An 18,164-nucleotide genomic window follows, 5' to 3' on the forward strand; every position below is an offset into this window, starting at 1 on the left:
ATAACTGACCATACCATACGTATGTTATATCTATTGGACACAATGGATGATATGAGTGGCATAAAAAGCAGGCAGTGTTCGGTTAATATACCCTTCTTTGCATCTGCAATTCTTGTTCTGTATATTTCCTGTGCACTTTGTATCTGCTAGTAATGTTGGCTATGATTAGGTCCTCTTTTTGAAAGTCGCTTTGGTTATAAAGCGTCTTCTAAAATGCAATGTAATAATACACTAGAGCTCCTACTGGAAAGCCTGGGGTCCCGGGGCCACCGTTGTTGCCAGGGTCACCCCTGTGTCCTTTATCTCCCACGGGTCCTGGGTATCCAGGCGGCCCTGGGGGTCCGGGTGGTCCTCGGTGGTCAGGAAGCTCATTACACAGGCACTCCCCTGGGTAGCCTGAAGACAGCATTCACATCAGTGTTGCCAGATGGAAAATGCTGAATTATCGTACCAAAACCTCAAAATTATCATTTTGGGGGCTTTTTGGGAGAAACTTGTCGTACAAGATTCAAATGGAAGTTTCAAGTCATCTAAATGAACTGAATGGCAACTTTGAAATCATCGTACATCATGTTTTTTTTATCGTACAGAGGACAAAATGGAAAAAATGATGGTACAAATACGATAATTATCGTACATCTGGCAACACTGATTCAAATGCACAGTGCATTTCATTTAATGTAATGGGACAACATACATTCCAATTGCATTTCATGTTTCATCTTGATGGCATTGTTTTATATTTACACAAGCACAACTAGAGAACGCAGTACATCCATTGACTGTACTGCCATTGACTGACTAACACGATTGACAGACCTTTCATTCAACTTGCTCAACCTGCATGGGTTGTACGAAACGTCTTTATGGCTTGAACGAAACGTCTTTATGGGTTGAACGAATGTCTTTTATGGTGAAGGAAACGTCTTACGTATGAAACGTATGAAATGTCCATTGAACGAATCGTCTATCTCCCACTAACACAGTCTCACATTCACGTACCTTTGGGACCTTTCAGTCCACTTCGTCCAGGCTGTCCTCGGTCTCCTGGTTGCCCAGGGTACCCAGGCAAAGTGGAATGGCAGTAACCTGTGGAGCAGGTCACAAGTCACAACATCAAAGCACACACACATTCATAATTTCAAACCTCAGTAGGATTTGATAAACTACAAGAATGTGTAAAGAAATCTCACCACATCCTTGGAAATAAGGCAATGCAGGTACAGGTAGTGGTGCAGGAAAAAAAATGCAGAAAAAAGACAAAGAACCCATAGTCAATTTAAGAAATCATCATACAAATAACCAAATAATAATACTGTATATAACACAATATTATATGTACAGCAGATTCCTGATCAATGATCAATTCTCCTGTTTATGAGCAGATGTAACGTGTGCTTCCACAGTGATGAAATGGTGGACTAGATTATTAGGTAGTTAAAAAACAGAAAAATGTGGACACTGGACAGTTTCGCACCTGGGGGACCGGCGGGTCCTCGATTGCCTTTATATCCGGGAGGGCCAGGGAGTCCAGCAGGTCCTGTTGACCCAATGCCATTTCTAAACTGGCCGGGCTCCCCCTTATAGCCCTTAGGACCACGAGGGCCTTTAAGTCCAGGGATGCCATCTGAGCCTGAGGAAAGCATGATAGGCTAATTTTTAACAGTTTGAAAACTAGTTGTGTATGTACAGCACATTTGATAAGTGCAATTCAACTGAAAGTCAGCAAATCTTTTGAGATTATTTTTCATGTTTCACAACTTCTGGTTTAAAGACAACTGGTAGTTTCTTAAAATGTGTACACCATTGGCATGGTCTTTTATAGTGTGTGGCCTCAACTGTTCTATTCATTGGTTCAATTCAAAGCAGCACACCGAAAACAACAATGGCAATGGTGAGAATTATTTCTTTTTTTTGTGATTCACTGCTTTTTATTTATGAACAGATTCCCAAGTTGGGAAACAAAGGCATTACAAAGTCAGTGATCAATATCCACCCACCCCACCCCAACCTTAGATACAAGTCACATGACCCATTAGGTCACAAGTGCAAAATAGAGAGAGAAAAAAAAGGTTAACAAAAATTAAAGTTAAAACTAGGTGAGAATGATTTCTTATTCTCTGTAGAACAGACAAGAAGAAAATAAAAACATTCCATACTTAAATGATACTTAAAGGTTCACTGTGTAATATTTGTGTAATTTATTTCCACAATTCATGCTGCCCGTTCACAAATGTTACCTTTTTCACGAATACTTACCACCACCATCAAATTCGAAGTATTCAATATGATTGGGTAAATTGCACTTTTCATACATGAAAAGGGGGAACTTATCTATTATCCACCATTTTGAATTCAAGAAAATAGACATTTTTAGCAGCAAAACATACTGTACTTTGGTCATACTAGTAAATATTAGTTCATTAGTTGGGTTATTAGGGTTGTATACTTCCTCAATGCTTCTCAGGAACTGTTGTTTGAGTCTCTGTTTTCCTGTTTTGTTTTGCATCTATGTTTATTTTCTTTTTTCAGTACCTTTGCCTCTGACTGTATGCCTTGTACTTACTGCCTGTCCCACTAACCAAGAACATACTGCTTTGGGGGTTGTAGAGGTGGGGGAACGAAGAGGCTGCTGTTTGAATGAGTGTGTGAATGTGTGTTGTCTTGTACGATGTAATGTTTGGTCTTGTACTGTCTTATCCAGTTTCAAGGGGACCCTACTGAAAATGAGATGTTGCATCTCAAGAGGCATTCCCCATGTACAAATAAATAAATACATAAAATAAATAAATTAGTAAATATTCATGAAAAGATCAAATTTGGCAGAAGACAGCACAGTTTCATCCTACACAGTGCACCTTGGACCATTACAGTACCGCCATTTTAAGTAAACTGGTCCACTTCAGAAAGACTAGGCCAGGGAAGACTGGAGCACTCAGATACTTTTTAGTCATTTTGTTGTGGTGCAAACATAAAGACTGACGTTTCGCCGCAGTGCACATCTTCTTCAGAGTCTTCTTGACCCTGAAGAAGACGTGCACGGCGTCGAAACGTCGGAGACTAGAGATGCACCGGATCCTGATTTTTAGGATCCTGCCGGATACCGGATCCACTGCTTAAGATCCTGCCGGATCCAGAAACGGATACCGGATCCTACCATGTTGAAACACATAGCCAACTCGCACACATGGGCCCTTTTTAAACTATTTTTAAGACTCATTGTCTTACTGCCACACTGCCTTCAACGGCCGCTTCCAAAGGGCTTTCACTCCATACAGCGATTGGGCCTGACTGAAAAGCGTAGGCTACGTAAGAAGTAGAGATGCCCCAGATCCTGATTTTTAGGTAACTGCCGAATACCAGATCCACTGCTTAAGATCCTGCTGGATCCAGATATTCTGAAAAACGCTATTATCCTGCCGGATCCGGAACCGGATCTTGGATCCTGTACATCTCTATTGGGACTAGGGAAATGCTTGGTTCAAACTTTGGCTCGGCCTTTTCTGCCCTCGACCAGTAGCAAACCAAGGGAGGTGAGTCAACCATGCCGTTTAAGAATGTTAGTTGTTATGGTCTTGGTCAGACCAAGTCTCGAAGAGATTTGACAGTCATGATGATAATCAGGCAAGTGAGTTACCTGGGTATGTCTGTCCAGGGGCACCCGGGGCCCCAGGCATCCCCATGAAACCTGAATCGCCGGGCAAACCCGGCAGGCCATCAGGACCTGGATCTCCAGCAGGACCTGGGACATAGTAACTTAATTAGTAAGTTTTTATTTTTTTATTGGACTGAGCTGCCCTAACAGCTTATGGACCTAGATGACTAGACTCTATAGGCCATATTGTGTATTGTGTGTCTTTAATGTGCATTTACATGTGAACTGTGGAGAAGTGTCATGCAAGACAAATTTCTCTGCAAACGGACACATTTTAAAAAAAAATCTTATCTTATATCACAGCAAGAAGAATGGTACTTACGTTGATCATGCTTAATGACATTTCAACAAAGCCCTTGGAGTTTCTTTTTTTTAAAGTGTATTGCATGTAGAAACTAGAAATGCACTCAGAGAGGGCAGGCCTCCGCCAAGGAAGCTGTTTGATAGAACATTTGACTATGTTACACTCTATTTTATTTTAAGTCTCTCTGACTTGTTTTTGTGGCGTTAGAAACTGGAATGTCAATATCCGTCTTGTCCCACAATACAATTTGCAGTCACTAGGGCCGTCTAGATTTGTAGGCTAGCAATGGTGAAGAATCTTGGAAACATGCTGGTTCCAGTTCGCATCCATATCACCAGCAAAATGTAATCATTTGTCCTTTTAGTAATTTCCAACACCTCCACAAAGTTTCATCCAAGTCCAAACCAACACAACTGAAAGCATAACCTCCTTGGCGGAGGTAAAAAGCAGCACAGAAAATCCACCAAGGGTTAAGACCCAAAAAAAACAGCCAATTGGAAAACTATAAAATTGCATTTTAACCAAATTCTTTACAAAAATGTGTTGAATTTATATTATTACCTCCGCCAAGGAGGTTATGTGATCGCCTGGGTTTGTGTATTGTCTGTGTTTGTTCGTTCGTTCGTTCGTGCGCTGCTATTTCACTGCCTGCCACAAGGTGCACACGGTGAGCACTAAGCACCTTGCCTGATTATCATAGACTTGCCGCCGAAGGTGTTGCGTCACTAGGAGGGCGCAGCCTGGCTACTGAGCACCGGCGTGCCTGCGCCTTTCTGAGCAACAAGGGGAACAGGAACAGGGAGAGAGTCTCCTTTGCCGCGCCAGCTCCAACACAAAGTGCATTTGATTTCACCTAAAAAGTTGTTCATCCGCATGCAGGAAACAATCCTGTCAAATTAATTACCACCGCTGCCAAAAATATGGAATTTGTGATTGTGTTGGCCCATATGTTATCATTGCTGTTGCGAGATGGACAGTGACCACCCCCGCAGATCGTTTAGGTTCACAATGCTGTCGAATTAAGTACGTTGTCAAAAATATGGAATGTGATTGTGTAAGTTCACAATGCTGTTGTGGACTGTGACTGAGGTTCGCAATGCTGTCGAATTAATTAGGCTACCGTTGCCAAAATAATTTATGACTGTACGTTCACAATGCTGCAAATTCATTACATCCCCTTCGCTACATTTAAAGTTAACCCCAAGTTGTTTGCGAGATGGACCAGGATCAGAAAGCCCGACAGTCTGCATAATGGCCGAGCACCGGCGAATAGGCTATTCCAATCGGGTGTGCCGCCAAAGCAATGGCCTAAAGCAGTGGTTCCCAACCTTTTTCTTAAGGGACCCATGTTTTTACTATTGTAAGCTTTGGTGACCCAACCACGGGAGGCGAGTTTGCGAAACATAGGACGATATTGCGCCCAACCGCGTTTGGCGTCTCCGATTGGCTATATACCCACACAAATGCCGTGTCGTATTTCATTTTAGCGTGGTTTGGCATATCTCTTGAAACAGATGTGCCAAGTCAAACAAACGTAGCCATAGCCTACCCAATGATGCAGTGAGCTCCAGTATTTGATTTCATTTTTATTTACATAACCTAATAAATGAAAGCGTCACTAAATGCAATGTAATGTAGCCTTATGTAGCCTAATCCTAACTGCATAAACTCCTGTGTTTATACAAATTCCGTAGCCTATGTCATTTTATTAGGCTATGGTTTGGCTCATCTTTTGAAACAGATGACACTAAAGAGCATAAACAAAAGCAGGCCTAGCCAACGATGCAATACAAATGACGTTTCTTACAATTTCATTTTTTTCTACATTATCCAAACCTCGAGGTGATCTGGTAAGTTGTCCACCGAGTCCATGGCACATGTGGTAGCTGACTAACCTTCTATTTATTATGTCGGTAAATCCATCTGGTGGTCATATTAGGAACTGCATTCTGCACATCGATTCATCCCCACTTCTGTAGATCTAACATTAACACATGGGTCATTCCACGCCAAATCTCCGAATCATCCCGCACGACCATCTCAGATTTGGCAGAAAAAAATCAAGGAGGTTCACAAACGTCCCAATAGGAAAATTGCAAAATTATAGCTCTCAACTCCTCATAGTTTTGTCATTAAAAATGTTTTTGTCAGATACCCCCCTGACTCGTTTGGAACAGACTTCTCAGAGAGCCCACTTTCAGAGTGTTGTATCTAAAAAACTACTTTAAGTAGGTCCTTATGAATTTCAAGGGGTAACATTTGGAACATGTAGGCCTACTTGTGAAATGTGGATTTTCACACATCCTCTTGTCATTTACCACCGTTTTCTGGGGGCTTAAAGTTGCTTGAAAAATTCTCACCTTTGAATTTGTGGGCATCTTTGAAGGACTGTGGTAAGTGCAGTTTTAAAGACAGAGGTTTAATATGGACAATGTATGTTCCCAACCATTCTGTGCATGTTGTGTTGAAAGACTGATCTTCTGCGATGAACAGTTTAGAAGATATGAAGTCTTTAAAATGGAAAAACTGAAACTTTGTACCATCTTTGTCATGTTATTTAAAAAAAATGTCACGACTCACCACCATATTATCAACAGTTTTAAAGATTAGATATCTCTTCTTAACATATCCAAAAACTGGGATGGTATTCTGCCTCATTTGGTCACAATGATTTTTTTAAAACCCACTGTTGTGTGACTTCCACTGCTCCTATGAAAATCTGATATTAGTGGCATCTTCGCCATGTTATACAAAAGAAATGACAGAACTCACCACTATGACATTCACAGTTTTAGAAAGACTCAATGTCTGTTTTTAACATATCCAAAAACTGGGGTGGTGCTCTGTCTCATCAGGTGGTGTCATGATGACAGACAAGGCATATTGGATTGTAGAAAATGTATTAAATAGTATTTGGAACAAGGTATAAATCAGATTTCAAGGAGTGAAACTGCTACAGTGGCAAATCAACACAATGATGGCAGGCAAAGTTGGTTAAAACTGAGGTACTTAAACAACAGAAAACTATCACCACAATTTCAGTGTTTCATTTACAGACCTTATCAAAGTACCCTGTTAGATCTACAGAAGTGGGGATGAATTGATGTGCAGAATGCAGTTCCTAATATGACCACCAGATGGATTTACCGACATTTACCGACATAATAATAGAAGGTAAATCCTACATTTGCTACCACATGTGCCATGGACTCGGTGGACAACTTACCAGATCACCTTGAGGTTTGGGTAATGTAAATAAAATGAAATGGCACGAAACGTCGTTGGTAGGCCTATTGCATCGTTGGGTAGGCCTGCTTTTGTTTGTGCTTTTAATGTCATCTGTTTCAAGAGATCAGCCAAACCATAATAAAATGACATGATACTGCATTTAACACAGGAGTTTATGCAGTTAGGATTAGGCTACATTAAGCCTACATTGCATTTAGCTGACGCTTTCATTTATTAGGCTATGTAAATAAAAATGAAATCAAATACTGGAGCTCACTGCATCGTTGGGTAGTCTATGGCTAATTGGCACATCTGTTTCAAGAGAGGCTATGCCAAACCACGCTAAAATGAAATACGACACGGCATTTAGGATTATACTGCATCGTAAATGGTTTGGGTAGCCTACTTTTTGTTTGTTGTTACCCTACTTTTAGTGTCTGTTTCAAGAGATCGGCCAAATTATTTGTACACGAATGTTCTGCAAGCCTGCTTTGAGCGAGAGTTGAAATTCTTGCTGTCAAATGAAAGCAATCAGAGGGGAGGAACAAGGGAGCCGTTGTAGCCAATCGGAGACGCCAAACGCAGTTGGGCGCAATATCGTCCTATGTTTCGCAAACTCGCCCACGGGAGCGCCCGCACGAGACGGAGTCACAAGATGCCCTCTGTTTCCTGCGAAAACTAATTTTAGTTATTTTATTCCTCAATTCGTCTTTGGTCAAATATAGAATACATTTTTAATGTAACAATTTGTTGCTTCTATGCATTTATTAGTTAAATGCTTTGTCTTTTATTCAACATGGGCTATATATATTTAAAATGAAACCCCTTAAAATCAAGAGGGCTCCGCGACCCCCTGTGGATCTTTGGCGACCCATAAGGTGGGTCCCGACCCATAGGTTGGGAACCACTGGCCTAAAGGACTGTCTCCTTTGACGCCAGCTCCAAAACCATTGCTATCAACCTTAAAAAAAATGCTCATCAGCAGGCACCCTTTTGGCTACACCCTCGTTGAAGTTAACAAACAGTCCTGTGAAATGAATTACCGCTGCCTGCCTAAAATATGTGTGAAGTGGAAGTGCACTGCTGTGAGATGGACAGTGACCACCGCAGATCATTTCGGTTGACAATAATGTCGAATTAATTAGGTAGGCTACCATCGCCAAAACAATATGGAATTTGTGGCTGTGCAAGTTCACAATGCTGGTCAAATGCATTACACTTCACTCAATTTATCCCCAGTTGCGAGATGGACCACAAAGCCCGACAGCAATGCCTAGACTGATTAACAACGGTGATAGTGATTTACCTAGAAGGAAATGCCGCTTCACGCTTCAGCCGACAGCACTAAGGCCAACCAGTGGCCCATGAGAATAATGCATAGCCTACCATCGTAGGCAAAAAAAACAGGTCTAACCATATGGTTGTCTGTGGTTGTTTCAGTTTTGTTGGTCAAAATCATTACATTCCCTTCACTAATCATAGGCCTACAGTCGTGTGATCACAAGTTTTCAAAGCAGGTTGATTTTTATCTTGTAGTAGGCCTAAGCACAAGGCTGGATTAGGCTGATACAATTGGTATAATTCCACTTAGTCTTTAAAGTGTGATATGAAATAGCTGTGAAATTTTAAATGGTAATAAGGGCATGCTGCCAATCATCAAAACTGTTTTGTGACCAGCAACTTCTGACCTTCAATAGGCCTAAGTGCATTTATAGGACAGTGCATAGTAAGTTCACAATATAGCATGTAGCACTTTGCCAATACCACAATCACACAGGTGAACAAAACAGACCACAGTTAATCAAGGACATGGTAATTATAAAAAATACAGATAATCTAGTTACAACTTGACTGTTTAATTCTCTGAACACACTAATGGTGTGTATAAACCTGCATAAATGACACAAATATCCCACTGTATGTGTCTAAAAACAAACTTAACTTCCTTGGCGGAGGTCTGCACACTCTGGGTGCATTTCTAGTTACAGTATGTGACACTGAGATCCAAAACTGTAACCATAAATTCTGTGATCAAGTCAGCCTGGCCAGGAAGACTATCTGTCTTTCCAGCGTTTCCGGAGAAAAACAAAATCCAATTCAGCAGTTTAGGCAGGGCATGTGAGATTTAAAGAAAAATTTAAAGATTTTCAATTTCTGTCACTATGCATATATTAGGAGTGTATATGGGAGGTGCAATTGGTTGTCACTTCCTTGAGAAGTCGGCTCTGAGAAGTTGGACATGTACCAGATTCAGCTCTTGTGAGCTTTGTGGTCGTGTTGGCCAGGCTAATTAAAATGTACACTGTACAATGGCACAAGAGACTGTTAGTTCGTTCATTCGTTCGTTCGTTCGTTCGTTCGCTCGCTCGCTCGTTCGTTCGTTCGTTCATTCATTCATTCGTTCGTTCATCCATTCATTACCTCAGCCAAGGAGGCTTAGTTTTTACCTCCGCCAAAGGAGGTTATGTTTTTGGTTGCGTTGGTTGCCTGTTTGTTTGTTTGTCTGCTTGTCTGTCTGTCAGCAGGATAACTCAAAAAGTTATGAACGTATTTGGATGAAACTTTGTGGAATTTTGGAAATGACCAAAGGAACAAGTGATTACATTTTGTTGGTGATCCGGATCACGATTCGGAACCAGGACCTTTTTAAAGGGGCACTAGGTAGGATGACGTCATTTGCGCGGTGCCCGTGGCATGCCTGTCTCAAAATCTACACCGTAATGAAAAAATGCTGTTCAAATAAACTCGCTGTGAGACTGTTTTTCATCATGGAATGCCAGCAGTTGATAAAAATCTGGATACGGTATGTAAAGCGATGTTTCAAATAAAAGGTGTATCCCACGACACTCGTTCGGTCCGACGCTGTCAAAAGTTGCATGTGGGGTTTTCTGACAGCGGACCGTGGAAGTGGCCGTGAGAGCCATCGTTCACTTACTAATGACTCGCATAAGCATTGCCTGACTCGGGACTGTGATTAATTAAACTTTTAATCCTACCTGGAGCCCCTTTAAAGATTCTTCAGCATTGCTAGATATCTAGATGCCCCAAGTGACCGCAAAATGAATTGCGGGACAGACGCCACAAAAAGAAAGCAGAAAGACAAAAATAGGGTGTAACATGGTCAAATGTTCTATCAAACAGCTTCCTTGGCAGATGTCTGCACTCTCTGAGAGCATTTTTTAAATGTTTACCTTCTTCTTTCTTATTCTTGTCTTTTTATTCAAACATTGCAGGGACAGACAGATGTTTCAGCTGCAGTGTCTGTCCCTGCAATGTTTGAATAAAAAGAAAAGAATAAGAAAGAAGAAAAAGTGCCATCCATCCATTTCCTAACTACTCGATAACTTCAGAGACGCACCAACAAGACGGAAGAGCGCAGTGTGTGGAAGATAACTTAAATGTTTACCTTCCCAATGTTCATAATTAGCCAAATGTACAGCCTTTCCTTTAGGGCCCGGGTCACCAGGCTCCCCCTGATGGGTAAAGGGGTGTTATCAGAAGGATGTACGGTAGGCTGTCTCAAGTCATGTTACTGTAAAGCATAAACAGATTTCATGTGTGTGCTGAAGTTCACCTACAGTACCTTCAACCCAACAAGTCCATTTATTCCTGGAAGTCCAGGATCTCCAATGGGTCCCTGAGAGTGGAGACAAGTGTCAAAACCCCATACTGTATATATATGAGTATATATATTTTTAAATATTTTATATATATATATATATATAAAATGTATTTCTGTGGGCTTTTCGCCTTTATTTCAGATAGGACAGTTAAGAGCGATAGGAAGCGAATGTGAAGAAAGAGACGGGGCAGGGACGGCAAACGACCCAGGCCGGACGCGAACCCTGGGTGCAACCTTTGGGCATGCAAGCCCAAATGTGGGGGGCTTAGCCTTAGCGTCAAAACCCCATATTTAAATATGGAGTATCATGCTGGCTAAATATTGCCACTGTAAGCATACAATATAACTTTCATCTTTTTAGCTTTGGAATTCAAGAACTGCAAGGCACATTAAATGGGGCACAAGTTTGGTGTAGGACTAGCCAGGCTACGCCTTCGGTGCTGCGAAATTAGCGAGGAAAAGAGCTTGATCAAGTACTTTCTGAGCGCCGCTGGGCTGGGGAACTCCACCCACTTTGTCGGGAAGCAATCAACTTTGAGCAGTTCCAACTGCAGCAGGCCCTGGGTAGAGGCGTGTTCAAGGCAGTGACGTGGTTTAAGCAGACACATTCTATTGGGACTAAGAACATGTTTGGTGTAAACTTCGGCGCAACCCTTTCTGGGATCGACCCATTGCAACCGAGGGAGGTGGGTTAGACCAGAATCTCAGTATGAGATCTGAAAGTTGATGAAAACCAGGCTAGTGCGGGACAGGAGATAGACTGCAAAAGATTGAAAAATAGCAATGTTGTCCAAGAATAAAAAATGTGATTGTGATAAATGTCAGACCTTAAAAAACAGCTTCAGAGTGAGAGGGGTGAGTGACACACATTCATGAGAACATTTGCAACCCACAGCAGAAAGAATGCCAAGGGTGTGTTTAGCTGTGATGTGCATCTGCCATACAGTATGTGCTCTATCTTTCTATTCTAAAATACAGTAAGGGCAGAATTTCAGAAATAATGAAACAATTGGGATCTTCTAGAACAGCAAAACTCTACTGACTGATGGTTAGAGTCAGTCAAAATATGTCATCAAAATAAAAACACGTTTTTATCTCTGATGCAACTGAACTGACGTTATTGCAATTTCTTCACACCACAGAAATTGGCCTGGAGCAAATAAGTAACCCCAAAGCATATCAGAACAGTAATGGTATAAGGTGTAACAAAGTGATGCAATAGGCCTGACCGTCCATCCCCGCGGCCCTGGTACACCTGGACTGCCATATCCACCCTGCAATGTAAAGTGCATTGGTAATCGTAGATCATGATAATCATGGATCATTCAAGAAGGCAGAGAATGCGAGCACATCAGTGGCACAGGTGCTGGACAAAATAAAGTAACTGAAGTAACTGATAGATGTCCGCAACACTGTTAATGCTCCCAGTTGTTTATTGGCACGTAACTGGGAGCATTAACAGTATTGCGGACATCTATCATTTACTTCAATCATGGATAATTGTCAGGTCTATTTATTCATCACACATAGTTAACCAAAGACAAACATCGGCATAAAATCAGTGAATCACCAATGATAAACACCAAATATTATTTTAGACCGTCTCTGATAAACATGATATACATGAAAAAATGAAAAAAAAAAGTCACCTACACGAGAGCCGACATAGCCAAGAATTCCTTTTTCTCCCTTTATTCCTGGTAAGCCAAAACCCTAGTATGACAAAAAGAAACCCACATTATGCCAAACCCCTAGTATGACAAAAAGAAACCCAAATTATGTTCTTTATCCTGGTAAGCCAAACCCCTAGTATGACAACAAGAAACCCACAATATGTTCTTCATGGTTACAGTATTAAATTGCAGTCAAAGAGCAGTGAGGGTCTGGGATGCTAGGACCATGCACTTGGCTGCTCTCTCTCTCTCTCTCTCTCTCTCTCTCTCTCTCTCTCTCTCTCTCTCTCTCTCTCTCTCTCTCTCTCACACACACACACACACACACACACACACACACACACACACACACACACACACACACACACACACACACACACACACACTCTCTCTCTCCTGGCAGAATGACCTCAACACCGGCATCCCTTGTGGACATTCTCCTCCAGGACTGCCATAACAGTTGAATGACAACAGGTTGCACACACACACACTGTGTACAGTACTTACTGGTAGCCCTTTAGGTCCGCATTGTCCAGGATCACCTCTATCACCCTGTGAATTAACATGCCAGACATCATGTCAGATAGTGGTTTATACCTGTTTGGCCTCTTTTCCCCATGGCCATCTTTCTGACTGAAATCTCTAGAACATAGTCTATAGGACTCACGATTCTCTTAGTTGGAGTACTAACTAGTTCCATCACCTTACTGTGATCATTATGAATCGGAACATACCTTATCAGGACAACAATAGTACTAAGCTACAGTGCACATCCAACAATTCTGACAAATTATGGTAGCCCTAATGAATGTGACTTAATGTAAATGATAAAAAAACTATGAAATCATGGTTTACCATGGTCGTTTTTCGTAAGGGAACAGGGTGAGAGGCACTTCATATTCTAAATAAGGTGGAATGGGGACAGTCTCTCTGTAGTACTTTTTGAGTGAGAATTCTGCCTTCCACCACTAGGATGAGTAAAGAGTAAAGTTATACTTTTGTAAAGAGTAAAGCTACTTTGCTCATCACTAAGCTTGGTCTTGGGTTGGGTTGTACGGTAGGTGGATGAATGCTAACCTTGATGCCTTTTGGGTAGTTGTCTGATGGAGGCTGCACCAGCTCTAAGGGCCCTGGTGGCCCTGGCTCCCCCACGTCCCCCTGCAAGACAGGACACAATCAGGACAGGCTTTAGTGGAGCAGCTGTGGCACATGTAACAGCACAGTTGAAGGAAAGGAGTGTGCATCCCAGGAGAAGGTGCAGGACGAAGGCCAACTGTAGTTTTCAAAGTGAGAAGTCTGCACACTTAAAATCCTTTTTGTTGTCTTTTATTATTTCATGGCTGGATTACGTTTTGACTTAAACAGTCTTCATCAGATTCTGATGAAGACTGTTGAAGTCGAAACATGAAAACTACATGTAACAGTACGGCCTCAAAGCATGACTTTGCTCACCTCATCTCCTTTCTCCCCCGATATTGCTCTTCCAGTGTCTCCCTGGTAAATTGAAAACATCACTTTTGAGCTTCGTGAACCAATAAACACATAACCCACTTTGTCATGCATTACAATGTGCTGCTAAGGCTAAACCTATTACAACAAACACTAATATCCTGAAGTGTTCTTGTGTGTTAGGAATAATGTGTTAGGAATAAACTATGAACAATTGTTGTGACTGTGAATGTCATAACCTGAGTTTGACAATGAATTTGATGTAATCTGGTTTTAAAGAGCTGAGATGAGTCAAATAGCTATGGCCTAATTGCAGAGTATAATAGAAGTAATCTTACAGATCTTACTGAGAAGTAGAGGTACTTCTCTCTACTCTACTCTAACATGAGTACATGATCTTACATAGCTTATACATCAGATATTCCACAATACCGTATTAGCGGGAAAAATACAAGAGTACTTCTACTTCTACTTTTTCTTTATAATCCTCTTTCTAATGGTGGTCATTGGAAAAGAGGGTTGCCGGTTCAAATCCCATTAATTCCCATCCTTACCAATAGGAAGAATGAATGATTGTCCTACAGCTTTATGCATGGCTGAAGTACACTTTGTTAAGGCATTTAAGCCCACATTAGGTACAGTCGTGGAAAGTTCTTAATACCTGAAATTATCAAACTAATGCCTAAAATCTATGCAGAAAAGTTGAAGTTTATTTAGCTCTTGTCGCAAGTTACACCAAAATACAAGCTGGTAATGGCAAGGCCCATTGGCTGAAGTGCTACTTGCAATCCCAAAAACCCACAGACTGTCCGGTTTCCCTCCAACAATATCTTGCCTGGTCACTAGGGCTGTAACGATATTGTATCCAACTGAGAAATCGTGATACACAGTCACGATACTGTATAGTGATACAAGGAGGCAGTATCGTGATACGCCCTTTCAAAGTTTTATTACCCATTAGTCCAGAAAATAACCTTATGATTTGATGTGATAGTGTTTCCAAACTTCAATGGAGATACATTTCAGAAATCGTGGGGTGTATCGAATCGTAGGTCAAAAATCGCGATACGAACCGAATCATGAGTTTAGTGTATCGTTACAGCCCTACTGGTTACCCCGCCAAGAAACTCTTCCCTCCCTCCTTGATGATCTGCAGACAATCCTCATCTGCCCGCGTTTCAATTTAAATAACCTTCCACATGCCGGTTTGGGGGCTGGCTTCTGGCCAGCCAGGCTACTAATTGGAGTCTCACCTCAGCCAATGGGGTTTTCCTCACCCAGACCTCCCATTTCCCCAGGCCTGCCCCTTCTTTCCCCCCACCCTCATGTCATGGTGAATACAGATACATTATTTCCTAAACATACTATGTCACTAAATATTCAATAGGGTCTCATATAAAAATAGAAAATCTCCTTCAGTGTAATGTAAGTGTAATGTAATGACGTGAGGATGCTCTTTACAGTATCAAAGATGGTCTTATGGTAACCTTACCAACCATCTCTGACACCATACTCATACTGTATGGGGAAACAAAACATGCTATAATAATAATAATAATAATAATAATAATAATAATAATAATAATAATAATAATAATACATTTTATTTTCAGCGTTTCAAGATATATCTTGAAACGCTGAAAATAAAATGTATTTTTATTATTATTATTATTATTATTATTATTATATACCCAAGGTCACTTTACATTAAAACAGAGAAATAACAGGAGACAAAGTAATAACAAAGCATCAATACATTTATACATCACAACTAAAAATAGGAGATTAATTAAAATATGGGAAGTCTTCTACACTACCTAATGGCCACTTACCTTTATACCCTTGGGGCCATCTCTGCCACTTACACCCTATAGTGATGGAGAGAAACAGGCTTAACCTACAATATTAGCTCTGATGACATTTCAAATTATCGCTAAAAACAAAATAAAAAACTGCAGTAAGCATTTGTGGCATACATTTGATGGTTTAGTTGCTGTTTCAGATATACTGTACAAGAAAATGAAAAGAATGCTGCACACTCTGCTCCATGTTTTAATGATCAAGTTTGAAGAAGGCCAGACAGCCGAAACGTCGCTTCACCATTAAAACATGGCATTCTTTTCATTTTCTTTAACATTTGTATGCACAAGAAGCCAGCACCTCAAGAAAGGCTTTATTGGTGTGAGATACCTCCTTTTTTTTCTTAATTATACAGTACACCAGGTGTGTCAAACTCAACTTGACTGAGCGCCAAAATCAAAATCTGGAACAAATTCGCAGGCTGAACTCAACAAATTATTTTGAAAATGTACTGAAATTGTCTGTAGGCTGCTGGTGCATGCACTTCATACTCGTTGTTGAATTTCACACACACTACTATCATATAGTATGGTATAGTTCAAATGTGTCTGCACATCCAAATTTCATGTTCAAGTCTTGTTACTAAACTGTATATTAATGGTGTTTGTGGGCCAACTGTAATACATATTTGAAATGATCTCACAGGTCGAATAAAATGTCTCCGCTGGCCAGATGTGGCCCCCGGGCCTGAGTTTGACATCCCTGCACACAGACTATTGGATATACAGCACTACTAGGGCATTAAAGAGATGACACGGGTTGATTTCAGTCATAACACTACGCAGAGAAGACAGCAAGTCTTACAGGAGTCCCGTCTTGACCAGGTGGGCCCCTCCACCCTTTCGTTCCTCTCGGTCCTTTAGGCCCCTTTGGGAATAGTCATGGAGGCAAAAAAAACACAAAAAAGTGAAGAAAAAAAACTATGCAGAGGTTTGTCATTGTCTTTGTTATCCCAACATTTGTGGTAGGTGTAGCCTAATATATCTGTACCGGTATAACGTTTTTTTTTATAATTGCATAGGAACATACATTAATTTTAAAGGTGGGGTTGCAGGCTTACCAACATTCTTAATAATTTGATTATGACATTATTAAAAGTGCTGGTAAACCTGCAATCCCACCTTTAAATTCACCGTGTGGGATGAGAAAAGCACACCACGTAGGCCTACAGTATCATAATGTATGAAATCATTGCTGCCAGGGGTGGAGGCTGATAATTGACTGAGAATGTTATAATAAACAAAATCCCATTACACCCCTTAGCCCTACGCTGATCCCCTTTGCCTCCGTTTTGAGCGTGCACGCGTAGGCATAGTGGCATCTCGATTCACGTTCAGACAGATGGGTAGGGGTTCGGCTTTCATCCCCTCCGCGCGGAGATTTTCCGATACCTCACTCCATGGACGGAGGGCTTTGACAGATTTCCCTGAATGCATTGCGATTGCATTTAAAAATGGGCGGCAAACCACAACGTTGGCAGCACACGAGATTAAGTATTTTCGCCACAATTGACAGATTTTAAAGTGGTAATAATCATTCCAATGTACTAAGTTTAACATTGTCCTAATGTGTGATGGCCCTTTACTCTGTGAAGCGCTATTAACGTCAACCTAATGCATGGAATTAGTGACAGCTGTGAGTGTCATTCCGTGATTGTTGAAGGGGCATCCCAATCCATAGGGGTTGCGTTTCAAGCCCTACACCTTGCGACTTTGTTTGAAAGCACGAGGGGCAAGAGGAAGGCAAAGGGGTAGGGGTGGAGATTAGTAACGGGAAAGGCCCTTAGTATAGCTGATAGCAACTGAATGTGAGTTTTTTTCTGAATGCAATTTGGTTTTTGACAATGAAACCATACTGCAGAAAAGAACACAAACAGTATATTCTTTTACTACACTGTCAACAGGGGCGTAGCAGCACATTTTGGGCACTATGTACAGTCAGCTCCAGTGAACCCCAAAAGCCATATATTCTCATAAATTGGACTGTGTGTGGGCCCCCTACATACATTGGGCCCTGGTGACTCAGTCACACTTTACCCCCCTGAAGGACACCCCTGACTCTAAACATAAACATGTACAGCTGAGAGAGGCTACAATCTGTACATACAGGTAAACCAGCTGCACCGGGTGGCCCAACATCTCCCTATAAAGTAAGAAAATAAGATGAATAACAGTAATAAAAAACAGAAAAGAATTAATGAACAAATTACAAATCACCAATAAAAATGGAGAATGTTGAACTTACTGGGAGCCCTGGTAAAATCTGTCCATAAATAGGTTCTCCCTTCATTCCTTTGATTCCTTTAGGCCCCTGCGAACACAAACATTTACAGTGCTGCGTCACACACTGCACGCTCACCTACACCACAACGCA

At 41.2% G+C, this 18,164-nt stretch overlaps 1 protein-coding gene across 1 annotated transcript in view; it reads right to left on the bottom strand.

Moving 5' to 3' along the window:
- Window positions 1-18,164, bottom strand: part of LOC134466003 (collagen alpha-2(IV) chain-like) — a 44,047-nt gene that overhangs the window by 23,409 nt on the left and 2,474 nt on the right. Inside the window, exons 4-17 of the mRNA XM_063219902.1 lie at window positions 18,036-18,101; window positions 17,898-17,933; window positions 16,596-16,658; window positions 15,764-15,799; window positions 13,560-13,640; window positions 12,990-13,034; window positions 12,463-12,522; window positions 12,039-12,083; window positions 10,771-10,824; window positions 10,594-10,660; window positions 3,638-3,742; window positions 1,478-1,633; window positions 1,003-1,089; window positions 245-396 (exon numbers count right to left, since the gene is read on the bottom strand). Coding sequence (XP_063075972.1) covers window positions 245-396; window positions 1,003-1,089; window positions 1,478-1,633; window positions 3,638-3,742; window positions 10,594-10,660; window positions 10,771-10,824; window positions 12,039-12,083; window positions 12,463-12,522; window positions 12,990-13,034; window positions 13,560-13,640; window positions 15,764-15,799; window positions 16,596-16,658; window positions 17,898-17,933; window positions 18,036-18,101 — 1,053 coding nt within the window. The remainder of the gene's footprint in view (window positions 1-244; window positions 397-1,002; window positions 1,090-1,477; window positions 1,634-3,637; window positions 3,743-10,593; window positions 10,661-10,770; window positions 10,825-12,038; window positions 12,084-12,462; window positions 12,523-12,989; window positions 13,035-13,559; window positions 13,641-15,763; window positions 15,800-16,595; window positions 16,659-17,897; window positions 17,934-18,035; window positions 18,102-18,164) is intronic.

Source organism: Engraulis encrasicolus, chromosome 16 (assembly GCF_034702125.1).
Source record: "Engraulis encrasicolus isolate BLACKSEA-1 chromosome 16, IST_EnEncr_1.0, whole genome shotgun sequence".
Taxonomy (NCBI): Eukaryota; Metazoa; Chordata; class Actinopteri; order Clupeiformes; family Engraulidae; genus Engraulis; species Engraulis encrasicolus.